Raw genomic sequence first — 20,273 nt, 5'->3', positions numbered from 1 at the left:
CGGGGGACTTGAGACATCATTGAAATAATAAGGAAAAGAAAAATACAGCAGCTGAGGGTGCTATTTTTAATTAAGCTACAAGGCAAACACTGAGTTAGCGGAAACGATTAAGCTGACAAGCAATCAAACACAGCTTGTTGGTCTAGCTCACCATTGAAATTAAACCACTCCGCTGCTTTTAAACTGCTTTTATTTTACTTGATGTCATGTTATTCTCAGCTCTTCTCAGTATATATGAAACGACGTGTACGGAAATACGGGACAAATCGCGTCCCTTATTGATTCAATACGGGACACAGCATTTTATTTTCCAGTACAGGACGATCCCGTATTATAAGGGACGGGTGGCAACCCTATGTATAACTGATGAATAGCCTACAAGAAGCAGCTTGAACTTTAATGGTTACTGAACTGCGTATGAACAGTGAGATATATACGGATCGAACCAGCACTAGCCAGTCAGTGATAATGAGCGCAAACGGTCTTGTAGCGAAGGCTATCATAAACAGTTCCCTTGACAAGGGAGTTCCTGGCCAGAAAGTTTTAACTTTCTGAATGAATGAGTAGACAACTACACCAAGGTTACTGACATTCTGATACCTAGATATGTAGCTAGTTTCCTCACTGTAATGGGTTCTCAGGTAAAAGTCTCAAGACAAAAATAGAGCTGCAAATGTTTGTCAATGCCTAAAAGCAGAATATTGCAGAACAATTAGTGTGACTATTGTCACTTATAATTGCGCTTGCTAGCTTGATTTCAGTAGGATTTGTTATAAAGCTATATATATTATTATTTTAGGGATGTCCCGATCCGACCTCAAAGATCGGTATCGGGTCCGATCAATGCATTTTTTAACTGATCGGTACAGGCTTTACTGAGAACGACTCTGAGCGCGATCCTTTGTTTTACGGCAGTCACACAGGTGTCGTACACAGAGACCATAATTTGTGACAGGACGCGGCTAAAACGTCTGCAGTGCCGATATGTTTTAAATTGGGGAAACGAAAGCAGTCCAACACAGCCACTTGTAATGTTTGCAACGCGACCATTACCCGACGCGGTAGTAACACAAAGATGCGTTCAGTAGGCTTCTACCACTTTGATACGGCACCTAAAGAATAAACACTCAGCGGAATACAGTGAGTTCACTCAGGTAACACAGGCAAATGTTGCTCCGAAGCAATACACACTGGAGGTCATACTTTTAAAAGGAGAGAGAGCGACAAGGCCAAAAAGATTATCGAGGGGGTATTTGGATTAATCCCTTTGGATGACCAGCCCATGTGGTAGCAAATACAGAGGTGGGTTCCAATCCGGCAAATTGGGGTGAGCTGATTTTCTTAACTTTTAAATTTGAACATTTTTATGTCAGCATACTTCAACGACATTAATCCCCAAGGCCACTAATAACAACCACGGTGTCATCTAAAAACTGAAACACCAAACACCTAACACCTTAGCTGTAGGCTATGTGATGTATGCGAGTTAGCCTAAACTAACGACCACAGAGAGCAATACAGTAACTAACGCAAAGGATTGATAACGATAGCATACAAAGAAGAGGCTTTCAGAAAAACTATCGATGTAACTGACAGTTACACAACTTAACCACTTGAATTATTGTAAAAATAAAATCGAACACTTATGTAAGTGAGAGCTGTATTATTACTGAGGCTATGAGGCGCTGGTCGTATTTGTCACCGCCCTCAACCTGGGGTGTCGGCCAGAACACCACTTAAGGCCAGGATGCAACTTTTAGGGCACAGGTAAGGACTTCACAAGGACGCCAAAATAAGGTTGAACAGCTGTATTAAACGTTGTATGTGTGTGGTTCTTTTGCATTAACGCACAGCTGATAAAGTGAAATCGTAACAATCCGTAAATAACCATATAAACAGGAACGTGGCACACCAGTGTAAAATGTCGCACTTTCTTCAAACGAAAGGGGGTCCATTAATTATGACGTAGGCGCTGCACTTAACTCGAGCGCCGCCCCATTTATAGATTTAAGGTATAAATTGAACTTCGTTATGCATAAGGCTGTCACAAACTGAAACTGTATCTCCCGTCTAAACCCACGTCAATAAACAAACGCAAAATGAAACCAAACAGTTTACAGCCTTTTGTACAACTTACGTTTACTTTCTGGTATAACTCCCACAGTGCGCCTTACCCTCTCGACACTACATTTCAGACACTGCTCTACCTCGGCTTTACAGGAAGGTTTATATTGTTATTTTGTAAAATAGAAAAAGTAATTTAAAAAAATCAAGTAATAGCTTGGCTGCAGGCAATTTATTTCTTAATGCATTTGCTAATGCATATAAGACTATACATTGAATTGGTTTTAATAACTTTAATGTACTTGAAATGTGCACTGTGCAACTGTATTACCTAGGAAAATACAAGTATCGGATCGGGACTGGGTATCGGCAGATACTCAATATTAAATGACTCGGATCGGGGGCAAAAAACTTGATCGGGACATCCCTATATTATTGTTCCTGAGAGCTGCATATAAAGCTATTACAAAAAAATGACACGTTATTCACTCCCTACAAATGAAGTCATTTTTTTTCATAACCCACATTTTCTCTGACATTAGCTAGTTCAGGCCACACGGATTCATAAATCATTGCAAGCTAGCATTAGCTACCTACCTTAGGCATTACTGTTATGAATGGATTGAAAATATGACTGTAAAACCCCTTTAAAAAAGTCAGGAATATCCCCTTTAGGGTCAACAGAAAATTGACGCAGTGTGGTACACTGGACGCCATGGTTTCTTCAACTTCGGCAACAGAGGGAAGCAGTTACGCTCTGTCCATAACTTTGAGTTCTGGGGCCTCATTACAGAAACTTCCTAAGTCTGAAATCTTATCTTACCTCAGTTTAGGATGACATTTGGGATTTCTGGTATTGCAGAAACATGTTTCCTAACTGTAGGAAAACGTTAGGAGTTTAACTATTACAAAACCGGATTTCCCAAGCTAAGTTAGGATGGCATAGAACCTGTTGTAAATTCAAAATAACTGACAAAAATGGCAGCGGCACTCTTGTTAGGTGTATATGGCAATGAAGATGAGGAACATGAACATAGAAGTATTATGATTGAACTACTCAAACTATATGATGATGCTTTGAATTTCCTGGACCATGTATTAATGGGTATATATTGAATGCCAAGGCGATCTATTTTGAACTTGATTGACGTGCTACGTCCAGCTCTGGAGAGGCCTACAAGGAGGCATGGGGCTCTGCCAGTGGTCGTACAGATCACAAATGCACTTCGTTTTTTTGCTAAGAGTGACTTCCAGACTGAGGTTACAGATCTGTCTTTAACATCACAGCCTTGTGTCTCACACAACCTCACAGAGCTCATTCTCAAAATAGAATAGGATGTTTTGGCCACACAATTAACATTGCAACGCAAAAGCTTAATGCAGTGACCTCCATCACCAGGTGGACAGCTAGGATCCAGGCTTTTGTGGTGTGTTTGAGGAAGGCTAGTCTCGCCAAGCCTGTGCTCAAAGTAAAAGCAAAGGCTCCTTGAAGGTGACTCTAGTAAAAAATCCATGTTCATATTCTTACCACTTTTACTGGCATCAATCCTGTTGTAAGAAGTCCCATGTATGTGTTGTTTTTTCAAGGCCTTCCTGAACATGCGGTGATCCTTGATGTGAGAACCAGATGGAATACTCTCTACCTAATGGTAGAGAAATTTCTCAAACAGTGCCCTGCCATCCAGGCAGCGCTGATGGACCAACGACTTAAGAAGTTGATGGAAAGGGACAGGTATTGATTATTGACTTGAGAATAAGGCACAATCATTCATGAAAATGAAATCTAGGCCTATTACTTCTAATATTAGACTGATTTTAATGGACAAAGCACTCTAACATGTTCACTCAGGTTTGTTGACGGTGGAGTGGGTGGCCGCCTTGTGTCCCAGAGTGCCATCATGTCCGTATTACCTTCTAGCTCTCCCTTTTAACTATGCTGTAATAGCTAGTCTTGCTGGAGTCTCTGCCTGCACTCGGTGCACAATATATATTTTCCCTTAACCATTAGGCCTATGTGGAAATTAACATCTAACAATGTCTCTCTCTCTCTCTCTCTTTCTTTCTCTCTCTCTCTCTCTGTCGAGCCACACATGCTACTCGCCACACATGCTACTCCTGAGATACCAGTGATCCTGACTCCTCCTGCCCTGTGGACCGATCCATCATGGTGTTATCATCTTTCATCCCCCTGTCAGCCTCCTGTCAGCATCGCCATCCCCTTTGTTCATGCTCCAATTTACTTGCAATTGTAGCTGCCCACTGGGTCGGCACCTATTGCACACCTGTCTGGCCAAGGAGGGGTCTCCTCTCTCTGTGGTCCTTCTCAAGATTTCTCCCATTTTCCCATTTCCCATTTGGGTTTTTGGGGAGTTTTTTCTTGCCCGTCATGAGGATTAAGTCGGGGGTGCCATCCTGTTTTGATTTGACTGTTGTGGCCTGTAAAGCCCTTTGAGACTGTAAACAGTGCTATTGGGCTCTAAATAAACTTGAAACTTGAATGTTGTACTTCTCAGATTGGAAAGAGTTTCAGATGAGGACTACAGAAAGTGTGAGGACTTCATTGCCACAATGAAGATTCTTTACACATCCACCCTCTGTGTATCAGTAGAAAAGAGCACCACTGCAGGGCAGATCCTCCCCATCCTCTCTGAAGTGTAGGAGCATTTCAAGGTGAAAGACAATGACTCTGCCTTTGCGAAAGCCATAAAGGAGAGGGTTTGGGATGACCTCTCCACACGTTATGGAGTATGTAGTATGCTATATTGATAAGCCTGTGTTTGTGCTGCAATAAAACTAGTCAAATTCAAAAAACATCTTCAAACTTTAAAATGTTTAAATCTTTTCTTTGTAAGAATATGCACTCCGACTGTTCCTGGAGGAACCTACTGCCATAGACCCCTGTTTCAAAACCAAAGTCCAGGATGAGGCTGTTTGGATCCGCTTGGAGAAACAAGCTGCCCTAAACAAGTTGCTTCACGATCATTAAATTTCTGTATTGTATATATTTGTTGTATTAATGTATCATGTACTATTTGGACTATTGTACCATTTTTTCCCATGTGTAAGGGACAAGCAGACATGGCTCAGGAAGAGAAGGAAGGGAAGGAGGACACTAGTGGTGATGATGAGGATGATTGGTCTTCTAAAGACAGTGCAGGCACCGCATGTGTAATGCCTGGTGCACACTAGCGGATTTTCAAATCTTAACCAATTTTAAAAACGTGGGAGACCACAGACATAACTACAGATTTAACTGATTTTTTGTGGAGTTCCCATGGTAACGTGCCGAAGATGGCTGTCGTATTCGGGGCTGTTTCTTAACTTCAATATTTTGTTCATTTATTTGCACTAATTTTGATATGTGATGGGGTAGATTTGTTGCTGACATTCTGAAAAGCTAAATTTCTTGCTGTATACACTTTAACTTGCTTTATTGTAGAAATCTTAAAAAGTTTATGTCCGTGTTCTGTTGTGGTGTTTACAAAATGTATGCATTTGTGTACTCATTTATTTATTTATTTATTTAACCTATGTATCATTCTAGTTTATTATTGGGTCTTTTTGTTTGTTTGCTATGTTTATGGTGTCACGGAATCTTAATTTTACAATCTTTATGTTAACAGGATTATTTACATCATACATGCTACACTACGCCTCTGTCTTCAAATAAATACCGCGCTACACAACAAATTGTTACTTTTTGTATCTGTATGGTAAAGTAAATATGTTGCTATGGTAGGCATTTTATTTGCACACGTTGGAGAAATATTACTCTCCTTTAAGATAACCATTGTAGCAACCATGATAAACAATGTAACAATAATGTATTCATTATTATAGGGGTGAATCAATGTAATCATTTATATTAACAGTTATAACTATACAATCCTTTGTATTGTAAGAAATGTCAAGTTCTCTTTGTTCAAAAAGAGGAGGCCTGTGAGGCCCTTTAGGGGGCTGCATGTGAGATAAGGACTCAGTTTGTTGTATGCCTTTTGAACTATACAATAAACTTACACTGCATCTGACTCAATGTTAGAATCCTATTGTTTTGTCTCAGAACAGGCATCGTGTGGTGTTGGGACTCAGTCCCATTTGGGCCAGGCTGAGAATTTAACCCACACACACTATAAGCCTAGTTATTGTTAATGTTTCTTGACAGTCGTATAATGTTCTCCTTTTCCTTCCTCATCTTCTGAGTGTGTGTGTCTCATATGCTTGAGTATCAGTGACTTGTGTGAGTGTTGCCGTCTTCCTCCCAAGTGTGCCCCGCTCCCCTCTGTCCTCTTCATACCTCCCTGTCAGCCTCCTCCTCATCGCCACCCCACTCATCCTGCTTTTGTGGTCATTATTTGGTCTTTTTGCTGGTTTATTTCTTTTGCATAATAATTGTATTACTTGTAATTGCCCACTGGATCAATACCTATTGCACACCCGACTGGCCAAGAAGGAGTCTCCTCTCTCTGTGGTCCTTCTCAAAATTCTTCCATTTTTGCTGGGTTTCTTGGGAGTGCTGTCCTGTTTTGTTTGTTGTGGGCATGTAAAGCCCTTTGAGACTTTAAACAGTGATATTGGGCGCTAAATAAACTTGGAACTTGAAAGTTTTAATATTTTAATTATAAGAACGTGCACACCAGATGATTCGGTCAAGATTCAAGACCATACATTTGGTATTTATATTAAATGATTTCAGAGTGGTGATTCCAGGGACTCGAGATCTCACAGAAACAAACATGAGTTCAGAGCAAAATGAACATGGATGTGGACTGTTGTCGTCAGCTTGTTGCACTTGTGTGCGCTATTGTTTTACACCTTAAAAACAAAATAGGAGATTTACATGCTAATGTTAATGTTATTTGTACACAGGTGGCGGGGGGGGGGGGAGTGAAACCTGTGATCTTTAGAAATCTAGTCATTTTTATAAATTTTCTGACGTTGAGAATTTCTAAATGGAGATGCCGTTCCATATTAATATTCCTGTTCTCTGGGCTTGTACAAAGGCTTGGTGATGCTTCCTGTTCAGCTGTTGTGGGTTTCTGCTCAAATTTCCATCGATGTTCCTTTCACATTACAGGATTTCAAATTGTAAATATCAAACATGTTTCGGGGAGACTCCGACCAAGTCAGTAACATAAAGATTATGTCTATAAACCCCTCACACAGGACCATTTAGGCAGTTAATCGGTTCCGACTAGCCTTGAGTCTGGAACACCCCCGTGATTGTCAGGAGGGGTGAATTGGACCCAAAATCAGCCCAATTATCCTCTAGTGTGGGGTCAGCATAAGAAATAGACCTGCAATATATACTTTCTTCATTAGCAAAATACTTTTTGACAAATAAAGAGGCCTTTTGTATTTTCAGGTCACACCGCAAAACTTTCTGCACTAGGGGAGCTGTTCGCAGGTGAAGACCAGGCCCTGGCAAACACCAGGGAGGACAAAAGCAGCAGTGCCCCCACCCCCACTGAGGAGGCCCAGAGAGAGCTACAAGCATACAGAAGCCTCCCTGCTGTACTGACATCTGTGGATCCAGTTGTGTGGTGGTGGAAGAAGAGGAACATGATGCCAGTACTGTCAAACCTTGCCACAAGGTACCTCTGTGTCCAGGCCTCTTCCGCACCTGCAGAGTGTGTGTTTTCAACAGTGGGGGGCACTATAAGCCAAGAGTGGTCATGCATCTTACCTGAAAAAGTTGATATGCTCTTCTTTCTAAAAAAAGAAAAACTGTTGAGTTTCCTTTTTTCTTTGTCTACTAGTACATCTACATTCCCACCCAGTGGTTACTTCAAAGTGTTAATGTTCTTGTGAAAGTGCTGTATCTAACTTTAATCCCAGAAATCTTTTTTTATATACCAATTTTAGTTACAGCAAAATAATTCTGTACATTTCACATTCCATTATTTATAAAAGCTGTTCACACAGTTGTTCAGTAAGAGAACAATAAATGCTCTGCACTGTGGAAATTGAGAAGTGTTGGTTTATTTTGTCAAATGAAATGAAAATTTTGGTTACTGTAGAAAAAAAAAATGCTTACAACAACAACGAGCATAATGAGGTACCGAAAAAAGTGTCATTTTTGGTACCAGCACCCAATTCCACGTACCGGTATCGGAACCGATACTGAAACATTTAAAGGATACCCAGCCCTAGTTGCCAGCACTGGTAAATTCCTGACCCTCGCTCTAAACACAGGTGAAAGGCAGTCTTATTCCCTGTCGTTAACAGACTGACAAACTCCTCAGCATCAGTCCCTCTTGAACTGCTATCCACCAAGTCATTGAGTTTGTGGCTTTTTTTTCCACAGATAAAATTCTGAGGATAAAACAAACAGTCTGTAACTCCATCTTCGGCAAAATGGGCACCTGTGCCTCCACATAAGACTACTCTAGTTAATTTGGCACATTCCCACTCCCTAGATTATGCAACTTTGACAGAAATTGTTCAAAACTTTAGGCCTACTACCTGCTGCCTACAAGCTTCTTTAAAGATGTTTTTAACTACATAGCATCAAATGTACTACAGATAGTCAATAATTCTCTATAATAGTCTAGCCTGCTGAAAATAAACGCATGAACAAGCAGTAACACCTAGGCTCAATGTAAGAAGGAGGGGACAATTTTTTTTAGATGAAAAGGTTATTTTAGATAATGTTGTCGAAAAACGTGGTTAGAAAGTAAATTAAATAAGCAAGTTAAATTGATAATTAATTAAAGTTATTACAGTATTATCCCATCAAAACAAATATAATGTAACAGAACAAATGGAATATTATATCACGATCAGAATGCTCAAACACAAGTTCAGTATTAGTTATCAGTAGATAGCTGACATGTTGGGCGCACACTCACACATCAGTATGTTAACTCAACCCAAAATGAAGTTAAAGCAAGTCACCAAGAAAATATCAACGTCAGTGTTGCTACTGAATAATTCCAAACTCCAGAGTATCTGTAATCTGTCAAATTTCTCTTCTCCGTGTCATGAGCTGACCGTTTCCCTCAGAACAGAGTAGGGTGTTCGCCTGCTTTGCCAATGAAGGCAGGACTTAACAGCTACAGCTAATAGTATGACAGCAATTCATTTTAGTGACATCACTCAAAAAACAGAAAACGTCAAAAGAAATGAACCTCGTGAAAAATGATATATGTTGCAAAATAAGATTGTAAGCAAAATATTCGTCGCACATTTACCTAATGGATTACACCAACAAGTTCTTTACTAGTAAATTCTCAACTTAATCCTAGTTGGCGTGTCTGGTCAAGGCTGAGGGGCAGAGACAGGATGGTGTATGTATTGCCTCTTCTGAACTTCCAGAAGAAATGCTGCAAGGATCCCTCCTCCTAACTAGCATATGCCTCCTGAAAAACAGAAGTCAGAGGGCTGAACAAATACCACACCTATTATTTATATATTTAAACAGCTGCCTTAACAACAATTTTTTCATGTGTTAAGAATATTGTCCTTAGTCTAGATACTCCCAAGGAACTTAATCAGCTGAAAATGATCATATGCTTCAGTTTGTTATTTGTAGCTGATAGTTACATTATACTGTTCTGATAGTTGCAATTTCATTTTGCAATACTTTTTCCAGGTAAAGACCCTCGAATCGTTATCAGGCACAATCAGACCTCACAGCAAGTACAACGTTGTGCATAATGTTGCAGGAAACTGGCCAACACTCCCACATTACCTCGTTGCACTCCTTACTCTGTAGGTGGCGGTGTTCATTTGTTGTCAGGTAGCGACGCACCATTATTCCGCGAGAGAAGAGGAAGGAGTAGTGGAGGAATCTGTTAGCCGACGAACGGGCTACGAGCACAATTTGAGTGGAGAATTCGACGTTTAGTTTTAACTTGAGGTTGTCTTTAAAGAAGTCAACATGGCGGTAACGTATACGTTTAAATTACACATATTATAGTACTTATCATAACATTATGTGGTGTCAGACGAAACAATCAGAGAGATCTGCACTTTACAACCGGACTCCTCAAACATGGCGTCCCTTCTTTTCAGTCGACTTTATAGCTAGCTAGCCTGCTAGCGCTACACAAACGCTAGCACATGTGGCTGACTGAGTAACAATTAAATAATCGTTTTATGTCTGTTTTACAGTTTTGAGCATTTGCATGCAAGTAACACATTTATGTGTTTAAGTATAGGGGAAAATCGCATACTTATGAAACAGAATGGTAATTCGAGTTGTTCTTAAATGCTACGTCCATGCTAGCGGCAGCAAGCTAAATCAAACAAACCTGTTTGGGTTAAGGGCTCGTGTAGTTAATTCATTAAGTAAGGGAGATAACCTTCTGAACTTTGCTGTCAAATGACTGTATTTGAAGACCTCTGTCAGCTACGTTGATTTCTAAAGACTGAATCAATCAACCGTTTACGTTTGTGTCCTGCTCTGATTTAGAATTCAGTAATCATGTAATCTACCTTTGGTATGTATAAAGCTAATATAGGTTGGGGCTAAATTGATCTCACGTAATTTCATTGGCTCTGTGGGTTAGATCTCGTACTACCAAAGGGATCCAGATAGCTGACATTTTGATGTCTGGTTTAACCGATTAGAGGGTGTTTTCAACGTAATTGGTGCTGTGTCAAACAGTTATTGTGATTGTGTGGCTAGTCTCACGGCGAATATGTTTGATATACTGGTATTGTTTTGCTCCAAATCAGGCAAATGACGCCGACTTGTACGAGCTCCAAAGAAGGTCTCCCTCTAGCACCGACCGAAGAAGGCACAGCGTCGAAACGTCCAAATCACCAAGGAGCTCCAAACACCATTCGCGATCCAGGTCACGTTCAAGGGACCGAAAGCGCAAGTCCAGTAGGTCTTTTAAAGTAAAAATGTTTAAGATAATTTGCTTGAATTCCGATACTGATTGATATGCAAGTAGGGTTGTAGGCCGATGTGTGAGACTTGAAAAAATACGCTCTATCCTGACAGCTGTGAATGGTTTTTGGCGCAGTTTTTCACCCAAGTTTTGTAGTAGCCTTAAGAGAGGTTTTTAAGACTTTATACATTTTTGCTGAGTTTCTCTGCGTTACATGGCGAAGTTTTGAAGTGGACAGCAGGACTAAAAGTTGAACATCAATAATATTTGAAACGGTGTTAGTATAATTCTTGTTTTTTTTTGTAAGGCTTTATATGCTAATTCATGTTATTTGGCATAGAAACTTCCTACCTTAGAATTCCTATTTATAAACTGAACATATTGAACTTAAGCTCTGAAAACACATGGTACTTCTTATGTTTACCCCTCTGGGTCCACTGACACGATTGGCTCATTTCCTCAATGAACAGGTGACAAGAGGCACAGACGAAGTCGGAGCAGAAGCAAAGAGGTAACTAATTTTAGTTCTTTGCGATCATGTAGTGCTAAACTGAACAAGCAACTTCATGAGAATAGTTAGACAGCTGACATTTATAGTTGTAGCCCATGGTAAGTATGAGGCCTAACAGTAAATAAAGAAGTGTCAGTCTGATAAATGGGTGGTTGTGATGAATGGACATGGTTTTATTAAATACTTAATGTAAGTATTTAATGACATGTCTTAAGATTTGTACAGACTACCCCTGAGTTGTAATGTAGACTTCAGGGGATGAGGAATGCTTGTGTGGGAGCGTGTTTTGGGCTTTTTTTTCTTTGAGTTCTTTGTTTAGATCACATGATAACATCTCTATAATAAATTATACTCAGCGTGCTAATGCACGAAGAGACACTCTGAACTGAAGACCCTGCTGACAGATAGCAAAATTATATGCCTACTACCTGAACAGGTAACTATCAGCCATTCAAACTCATACCTGCCTAATAAGAAAAGAACACACCTGCTTTTTGTTTTTGTTTATTCTTTGTTTTTTTGTTTGTTTTTTTTAGTTTGTTTGTTTTTCCAGTAACCTCCATGATTTCTCATGACTTAAAAAAAAAATCAGGTCAGACTTTTGTTTCCAAGTTAGGAAGCAAGCACTCGCATAGACTGGGACGAGTTGGGTGTGCGTATGCGTGGTTGCATTCACAACAGGGTGGTCATTTAAATGGGTTAACATATGAATCATAATTAAATGAGGGGTTTATTACTAAATGAATCAGTGTTTTATTTAGAATGAATGATGCCACTGCTTTGTCCAGAGGAAGAATACGTTAGACTTCCTGTTTGTCCACAGCAGTCAGGTAGCCCATCCTCTTTACATGATCTGTTACAGCATGTGATTGACCCTACAGGACTTAACTGCCAAATTGCATTCTTATGGGTATTATGAGTGTTTCACCCACAATGAAGACTATCCTTTTTATATTTAAACCAGGTTTTGTTTACCAAGGTGCTTTTCTATTCATTCTTCTTTGTCTTTTAATGTACCTTTTACTCCCTCAAGAGAACTAAGCACTGGATGAATGTGTTAGCATTGAGACCCAGTGTCTAAATTGAGAGGCCAAACTGTGACCAAGTTGAGGTTCTCAGGGGAGTGTCAGGACTCTAGGAAGTGTGTCTTGTCAACATGATTTGGCAATCAACATACTAACTCTCTTTGTTGCACTATTTTCCTGAAAGAGACCAATTATTCTTAAAACAGGCAAGGAAGAGGGACTCGGAGAAGCCAGCAGTGGGCCGGTCAGACGAGCAGGCTGAGTGGGAGCAGGCAGACAGGGGGAGAGAGAGACTCTCCGAGCACAATGGGGAGGAGAAACATCGGCGCAAGGAGAGGAGGTCATCCAGAGGAAGGAGTTACTCCAGGTCACGGTCACGTGAACGGTGAGATAATGAGGAGGAAATGTTTAGTGTGTGCGTGCATGTGTGTGTGCGTTTTGTATCAAATTTATCAAACAGTCTCATCAGTGTGCAAGCTCTAGAGTGTGCTTAATAGTGTGCTTGTTAGTAGTACAGAAGTGTAGCAGCAGGGTTGCTTGTCTGTTGAATATGGGACAGAGGAAAGGAAAGGAGTGCGTCATTGCTTTTTAAGGCAGGTGTCTTTTTCCCCCACAGTGGATGTAAAATGTAGATTGTGATGTAGTCGATAAGAGATTACTAACATTGTGAAAACCTGCTGGTCTTGCTCTAGACGCCACCGCAGCCGAAGTCGGGAGAAATACCGTTCTCGCTCGCACAGTCGGGAGAAGAGATCAAAGAGTCGAGAGAGGAGGAGAAGAGCCAAGTCTCGTTCCAGCTCCAGGAGCAAACACAGACACCGGAGCAGGAGTCGCAGCAAAAGCAGGTTAGCCTGTGATTCCAGAAACAGTCAGTCTACGTGTATATAAGCACTTCTAAAGAAAGTACAGTCATGTTTCCATATAACTAGCCTTCTCATGGAAAAATATCAAGACAAAGTACATGCTACATATTCTCCTTCATGCCAGTTTAGGTACTCTCTGATGCCTGACTTTAATAACTGAGTTGGGTAGGTTTAGATAAATCTTCAGTAAACCAAGAAGTGGCTTTCATTCTGTCTTCTTTCTCCATGCTCACACACCTAAATCAGCTCATTATTAAGGTGAACAGATCTCTCCTGGCAGAGTGGTACCCAAACATCAGTTACCCAAATGTGAGAAGCTGTTTTAGTTAGTTTTATTGAGACTGTGTCCTTCATGGGGACTTGTGACAATTTTGTGTGCTTTCAAGTGATCACTCTCAAAAGACTAGAGCAGGGTAGGGCTCCTTAAACTGTTAAGTTACTCATTTTAATTGTTTATTGTATCTAAGTATATCAGATAAAGTAATCCTTTATGAGTGGGTCTGGTGTATCAGGTCATTGATATTTACAGTTATATTTTTTAACATATGCTGTTGTGGTGTATTTGATATTTCTTACTTACACAGCTGTTTGCCTGATTTTGTCTAAAGCTGTGTTGTGAATAGGTTTCTGTAATTCATTTCCATCTCTGTCCTCAGGGAGCGAAAGAAGCGGAGTGAAAAGGTGAGGAGGAAGAGTCGCAGTCGCTCTGTCAGCCCTGTGGCCTTTAGAGGCAGAAACACAGCCATGGACGCACAGGAGGCCTTGGCCCGGAGGTACCACTGCACCTCACATACAGTCCTCACTGATTACCTTTCATACAGTCCTCACCGATTACCTTTCATACAGTCCTCACCAATTACATATCATACAGTCCTCACCGATTATCTTTCATACAGTCCTCACCGATTACATATCATACAGTCCTCACCGATTACATATAATACAGTCCTCACCGATTACCTCTCACACAGTCCTCACCGATTACCTCTCACACAGTCCCCACCGATAACATATCATACAGTCCTCACCGATTACATATCATACAGTCCTCACCGATTACCTCTCACACAGTCCCCACCGATAACATATCATACAGTCCTCACCGATTACATATAATACAGTCCTCACCGATTACATATCACACAGTCCTCACCGATTACCTCTCACACAGTCCCCACCGATAACATATCATACAGTCCCCACCGATAACATATCATACAGTCCTCACCGATTACATATCATACAGTCCTCACCGATTACATATCATACAGTCCTCACCGATTACATATCATACAGTCCTCACCGATTACCTTTCATACAGTCCTCACCGATTACATATCATACAGTCCTCACCGATTATCTTTCATACAGTCCTCACCGATTACCTTTCATACAGTCCTCACCGATTACATATCACACAGTCCTCACCGATTACATATCATACAGTCCTCACCGATTACATATCACACAGTCCTCACCGATTACATATCATACAGTCCTCACCGATTACCTTTCATACAGTCCTCACCGATTACATATCATACAGTCCTCACCGGTTACATATCATACAGTCCTCACCGATTACATATCACACAGTCCTCACCGATTACATATCACACAGTCCTCACCGATTACATATCACACAGTCCTCACCGATTACATATCACACAGTCCTCACTGATTACATATCACACAGTCCTCACTGATTACATATCACACAGTCCTCACTGATTACATATCACACAGTCCTCACTGATTACATATCACACAGTCCTCACTGATTACATATCACACAGTCCTCACTGATTACATATCACACAGTCCTCACTGATTACATATCACACAGTCCTCACTGATTACCTCTCACACAGTCCTCACCGATTACATATCACACAGTCCTCATATAGTTCTCACAGATTACATGTCATATAGTCGTCACTGATTACATTACAGCATAACATCAAAGCTAAAACAATGCACACCATTAGGACAGTCAGTAATAAATGCTTGACTGGTCAGCACAGCACTTTTTCCATCATTTTTAATAGTTGAACTAATCTTTGTGTTTATTTTTTCTTCAGGTTAGAGAGAGCAAAAAAGCTCCAAGAACAAAAGGAGAAAGAAATGTTAGAAAAACAGCAACAACAACAGCAAGAAATTGCAGCAGGTATTGAAAAAAAAACCCTGCTCATTCAGTTACACTGAAGAGTCCTTTCCACTGATTTACTCACAGATGTCTTGGCTTTGCTTCTACATCCAGCACATAGCATGAGTCTTGTCATTATGTGTTTGTTTTCTCTCTCCAGTTGCAGCCCCACTGTTAGGTGACACAGTTGTGGCAGCGGCAGCGGCTGCTGCTAACCCGGTCCTGAACGTGGCAGCGTTGCTGGCATCGGGCACGCAGGTCACGCCGCAGATCGCCATGGCGGCCCAGATGGCTGCCCTACAGGCCAAAACACTGGCAGAGACTGGCATTGCCGTACCCAGCTACTACAACCCCTCAGCAGTCAACCCTATGAAATTTGCAGAGCAGGAGAAGAAGAGGAAGATGCTTTGGCAAGGGAAGAAGGAAGGGGTGAGTGAAAAGATGCCTTCCAACCAAATTCACAGGATTTCAGACACTCTCAGGTCATGCTGCGTCAAAAGCTGCTGCCGCTTTATCTTTATCAAGCCTCTTTATTGATGTCGTTTTATCTAATGGGCAGTGCAAGATACATGTCTGATACTTAAATATATAGGCTTGGTTGTTAAAATATGTGTTATATTTATAATCAGAGTCCTGTGTCAACTCTGTTATTCATGGAATGTTTAATTTATTTTGAAGGACAAATCCCAGACGGCAGAACTGTGGGAGAAGCTGAACTTTGGTAACAAGGACCAAAACGTCAAATTTCGCAAGCTCATGGGTATCAAAGTAAGTAATCTGTCTGCATATTTGAGCATCTCTTATCCCGACAGTAATATTTGTCAAACACATAAAACTGAAGACGTCCGATACAGGTTTGTTGGGTTCAGTAAAGCAGTTGTAAACTCTGTGGTTGTTGGTTGTTTTGTTTTGTTTTTGTGTTAGGGTGACGATGAAGCCACAGCGTCAGGGGAGATGAACGACGAGGGCCTTAAGACCCTGCAGCAGCAGGAGGAAATGTTCCGGAACCTGGATGTCCAGTACGAAATGGCACGGTCGCAGACACACACTCAAAGAGGCATGGGACTGGGCTTCTCCTCGTCCTTCTCGCGGGGAATGGACACTATGTGAACACCGACCCCACGCTCTCCCGACGACTCCTCTTGTCTCCCATCCATGCTCCTGCTTCATCACTGATGTGTATATGTGTGCATAGTAGCTCCAGTAGCTCGCATGGATGTTGGTTGCATCAGATGTGTAATTTATTCCAATTCATACACCACTCACGTCTTTGAATATCTCCCTTGTAAATAAAGCTCAGTTGATGAGTCTTGCATTTTCAAAGTAGGCCTGAACACCTCTCTGTAATTATGCAAAAGTGCAATATGATACTGCATAGAGAGAGGTTTGGGCATTAGTTAAACATGTTTGCTGCATTTTTTTTGTACTAAATCTGTAAATTTTTTCAGGTAATTTGGACTAGAAGTGAGTTATTATGAAGATGCACCAAGTGACGACAGTAACACTTTACTTGAGCCCGTTTTTAAGACAGGACACAGCCCTAAAGCTGTCAGAATTGGAGGCACAAATATAAATGACTTCTCTTAGCATCAAATAGATGTTGTGTTGTCTGTTGGAGCAGACTGAGGTGTCAGGTGAAAATTCTCTTTGTCTAGTTTGACAGATTTTTAAAATGTTACTGTCAAGTTCTGTCAGAAACTCCTAGTTTTATCTGTGGTCTCTCACAAACAAGGCAGTATAGCTGTGTGAAGTCCGTGATAGTACTGAAGTCAGGGTTCAAGTAGACAGTTACTGTGGGGGTCACTCAGTTGTTTGCATTTAGTTATATAATGATTTGATAGACAATGGAGGAACCTTTCTTTGCTGAAGACACATTGAAAGATTGTTTAATTCAAAGTACCACATCACACGTACTTACAATAAAAGTCCTCTGAGATCAGTCAGTGAACACAATCTCTGTCAATCAAATGACTTGTTTTTCTTATAACCAATCAGGTAAGGGGAAAGCAATGGAAGTGCATCATGTGTTTTTAGCTTCTTTTTTTTTAATCTTTCAAATTCTTTGGGTGAGAAATTAATCACAGAATAATGCCTCTTATGAAATGGGCCTTAAACACCTAACCCTAAGCAATAGTTGGTGAACGTGAACCACTGGTAGCACACTGGTTACCATACTTCATATTTCTCTTCATTTGTTCCAGCATTTCACCTTGCATGGCCCTTCACACCAACAACCTCTCAAGGGGATTCTTAATGTGAAATGTAGTCACTGAATTGACCAAATATTTGGTTTTTAGCAACCACACACAGTTCACCTTTGACAATGCACTGTTTGAGAACTAACAAAACTACATGGTGCATGATGTTTCTATTTGCATATGAGACTTGAGTACAGTACATGGGCTACCCCAGTAATGAGATTGTGATTGGCGAACTCCAGAATGAGTAACAGAATGGGGTATTCACTGTGCCTCTTCCAGAGAGCTTCCTCCTCACTCAGGCCCATCCACTGCACCAGCAACGTCCTCATGGCCTCTGGGAACAATTCTGCTGCCAGCTCCTCTGCAGGTGGCAGGTCTGTGATGCGTTCGATGTGCCGAACCTTGAAGCCCTCCACCTGGTGGCTGATGGTAGCGTTGGCTGCGTGGAACTGCTGGCCTAGCCAGCCGGCCACTGCCTGGAGCAGGGGGCTGGAGTAGATAGAGAAGCCTTCAGAATAAGTCTGCAGCATGGCCATCACAGCCTTCATCAGCCCCTCCTCATCCAGCTGTCCGTAAACACAGCATTCAGCATACTCCAGCACCTTCAGTATGTGCTCTTCAGTTCCGTTATTTGTCATACACTTTGCCTTTTCCCCAAAGCTGTGGAGCCTCTGCAGCAGCGGTTTTGAATGAAAAGATTCTATGGAGTTCTTCAGTTCCGCTACAGAGCAGTAGTCATGGTCTACAGACAGCAAATCACCCAAAGGATCTGAGAGTATCTGAGCGGTGACCAAGCCGCTTTTAACCACTGTAGGGTTTTGATGGTCCTGGATGGAATCACAGTCATCCTGAGAGCTCAGTGTATTGTGTTGTTCTGTGCCTATATCTGCTGGGCTCTGGGTCAACTGGGTTTCTACCTGTACACTCAGATTATAGCTCATGTTTAGAGGGCCATCGTTGATTCGCGACCTCCACATGTCCTAGAAAAGAGCACAGATTTAGATACACTGAAAAAGAGAAAAGTATGTCCGTAAACAGTATATTATTATGACTGTACCGTCGCGTATAAGGGTTTGATACTGCTTCAATATCAATACTACATCAGTCAGGCACAAAGGCTGAGCTTTTGGAATCAGTCTACTGTCTTTGCCTGTCCCATCGTCTCAGAGCAAAAGGCAGATGTGTCTCCAGCTTCTTCAACATCAGCACTGGTAGACAGGCCTGAACTTTGACTGGCCTACATATTGGCATTTATTTAAATCCTAGCATCTCTTCTTTCCAAACTCATGTGAGGCTAGTCCTATCCTACTGGTGAAAATTCTACATTACTCTTAGTCCTATCTTATTGGTGAAAATTCTACATTACTCTTACTCCTATCTTATTGGTGAAAATTCTACATTACTCTTAGTCCTATCTTATTGGTGAAAATTCTACATTACTCTTAGTCCTATCTTATTGGTGAAAATTCTACATTACTCTTAGTCCTATCTTATTGGTGAAAATTCTACATTACTGTTCTACATTACTCTGAGAAGGAATTAATACATTTTCATCAAACCCAGAGAGAAAGTCTTCCAAGACAACGCATATGATTTGGGCTCTTGAAGCAGGGTCATCAAATGCATCAAGTTTGATGACAGGTGAAAGAGTGCAAAATATATACCAGTTTTAAGGTATATATGAGCCCTAACTGACCCAAAAGCTGCCCAGCGGTGTACGGGCATGGGCTTCTAATAGTGTATCAGTTCTGACACAGAACCTCTATGGGCTGCCATAGATTCCTAACACAGAAAAAAGAAAGCCAAAAAATCTTTTTCTTTGTCCTGTCTGTGAATCATACAGAAATGTTTTAACAACACTAAATGTTCTATTACACTGATGGATACGTTTTCAATAGTTTCAAGGACATATACATCTACACAAGTAAGATATGTGAAAGAGCTTTGATTTTAGTGAGTGTTTGAGAAAGCGTATGTGACGTGTGATTTGAGAGAACCAGACGAAAAACAATACCTGTAATGATTCAAGCACTGAGAGCTGGTCCTGTCGATTGTACAGCTCAAAGGCCACCCGGAAAACACCTTGAATGCTGTAGAACCACAAGCTATTGCTGGAGCATGGAAGTCTAAGACCGTTAAACCTGATGTCTGAACACAGTTAGAGAATAACAGGAATCGACATACTCGGTCACTTAGTTAAGTCATTTTTACTCTGTAGAGAGATTCGAGGGAAAACGCAGGGACGCATACCTGATGAAAACGCAAGTTTCGTTGCCAGACCCTTTTTCGCAAACTTTGCATGATACCTCGGGTGGTTCTCAGTGCGAATGCCCGTCTCTGCAAAGATATCAGCGCCAAGGAAGAGCGGAACCGTGTGCTCCTACAGAAATAAAGACATGCAAATACACTAAAGATTAGTCTCCCGGCGCCATTCCCTCTCGCTACTACGCTGTAAAGAACATCGATTTACCTCGCTATTACTTTGTTTGGAGACTTTAAATGATGTGTTATTGGAAAGGTACAAAAAACGAATCTTCTTTTCACCACATGCCCACTGTGGCAAGTCAATAAGTGAAACCTCTAAAGCTGTCATTGTCCAGGTCCACAACCGGCCGCTACAAATTAT

The 20,273-nt window shown here is 41.1% G+C and overlaps 2 protein-coding genes across 2 annotated transcripts; one reads left to right on the top strand and one right to left on the bottom strand.

Moving 5' to 3' along the window:
• The first annotated feature begins 9,851 nt into the window (after window positions 1-9,851).
• On the top strand, window positions 9,852-17,393 carry rsrc2 (arginine/serine-rich coiled-coil 2). Its single transcript, XM_030782615.1, has 10 exons — window positions 9,852-9,949; window positions 10,744-10,894; window positions 11,372-11,412; window positions 12,644-12,822; window positions 13,130-13,282; window positions 13,957-14,073; window positions 15,382-15,467; window positions 15,607-15,875; window positions 16,125-16,214; window positions 16,371-17,393. The coding sequence occupies exons 1-10, from the start codon at window positions 9,944-9,946 to the stop codon at window positions 16,554-16,556; spliced, it is 1,278 nt and encodes a 425-aa protein (XP_030638475.1). The 5' UTR covers window positions 9,852-9,943; the 3' UTR covers window positions 16,557-17,393.
• Window positions 17,394-17,814: 421 nt separating this feature from the next.
• Window positions 17,815-20,240, bottom strand: LOC115826552 (uncharacterized). The gene is made up of 5 exons (XM_030790434.1): window positions 20,118-20,240; window positions 19,898-20,027; window positions 19,662-19,795; window positions 18,565-18,627; window positions 17,815-18,495 (listed from the first exon to the last, which is right to left on the bottom strand). Exons 1-5 carry the CDS (start codon window positions 20,238-20,240, stop codon window positions 17,815-17,817), a joined length of 1,131 nt encoding a protein of 376 aa, XP_030646294.1.
• Between the last annotated feature and the right edge of the window lie 33 nt (window positions 20,241-20,273).

Source organism: Chanos chanos, chromosome 1 (genome assembly GCF_902362185.1).
Source record: "Chanos chanos chromosome 1, fChaCha1.1, whole genome shotgun sequence".
In the NCBI taxonomy this organism is placed as follows: domain Eukaryota; kingdom Metazoa; phylum Chordata; class Actinopteri; order Gonorynchiformes; family Chanidae; genus Chanos; species Chanos chanos.
Note: the sequence above shows the minus strand (reverse complement) of the source record. Positions and strands in the feature narration are given on the sequence as shown.

Coding starts and splice junctions, on each gene's coding strand:
- rsrc2 (XM_030782615.1), top strand. Junction 13,283..13,956: donor AGGAGTCGCAGCAAAAGCAG/GTTAGCCTGTGA, acceptor CTCTGTCCTCAG/GGAGCGAAAGAAGCGGAGTG. Junction 16,215..16,370: donor GCAAGCTCATGGGTATCAAA/GTAAGTAATCTG, acceptor TTTTTGTGTTAG/GGTGACGATGAAGCCACAGC.
- LOC115826552 (XM_030790434.1), bottom strand. CDS start 20,240: ATGACAGCTTTAGAGGTTTCACTTATTGACTTGCCACAGTGGGCATGT. Junction 19,796..19,897: donor GAAACTTGCGTTTTCATCAG/GTATGCGTCCCT, acceptor AACTGTGTTCAG/ACATCAGGTTTAACGGTCTT. Junction 18,628..19,661: donor CAGTGCTTGAATCATTACAG/GTATTGTTTTTC, acceptor GCTCTTTTCTAG/GACATGTGGAGGTCGCGAAT.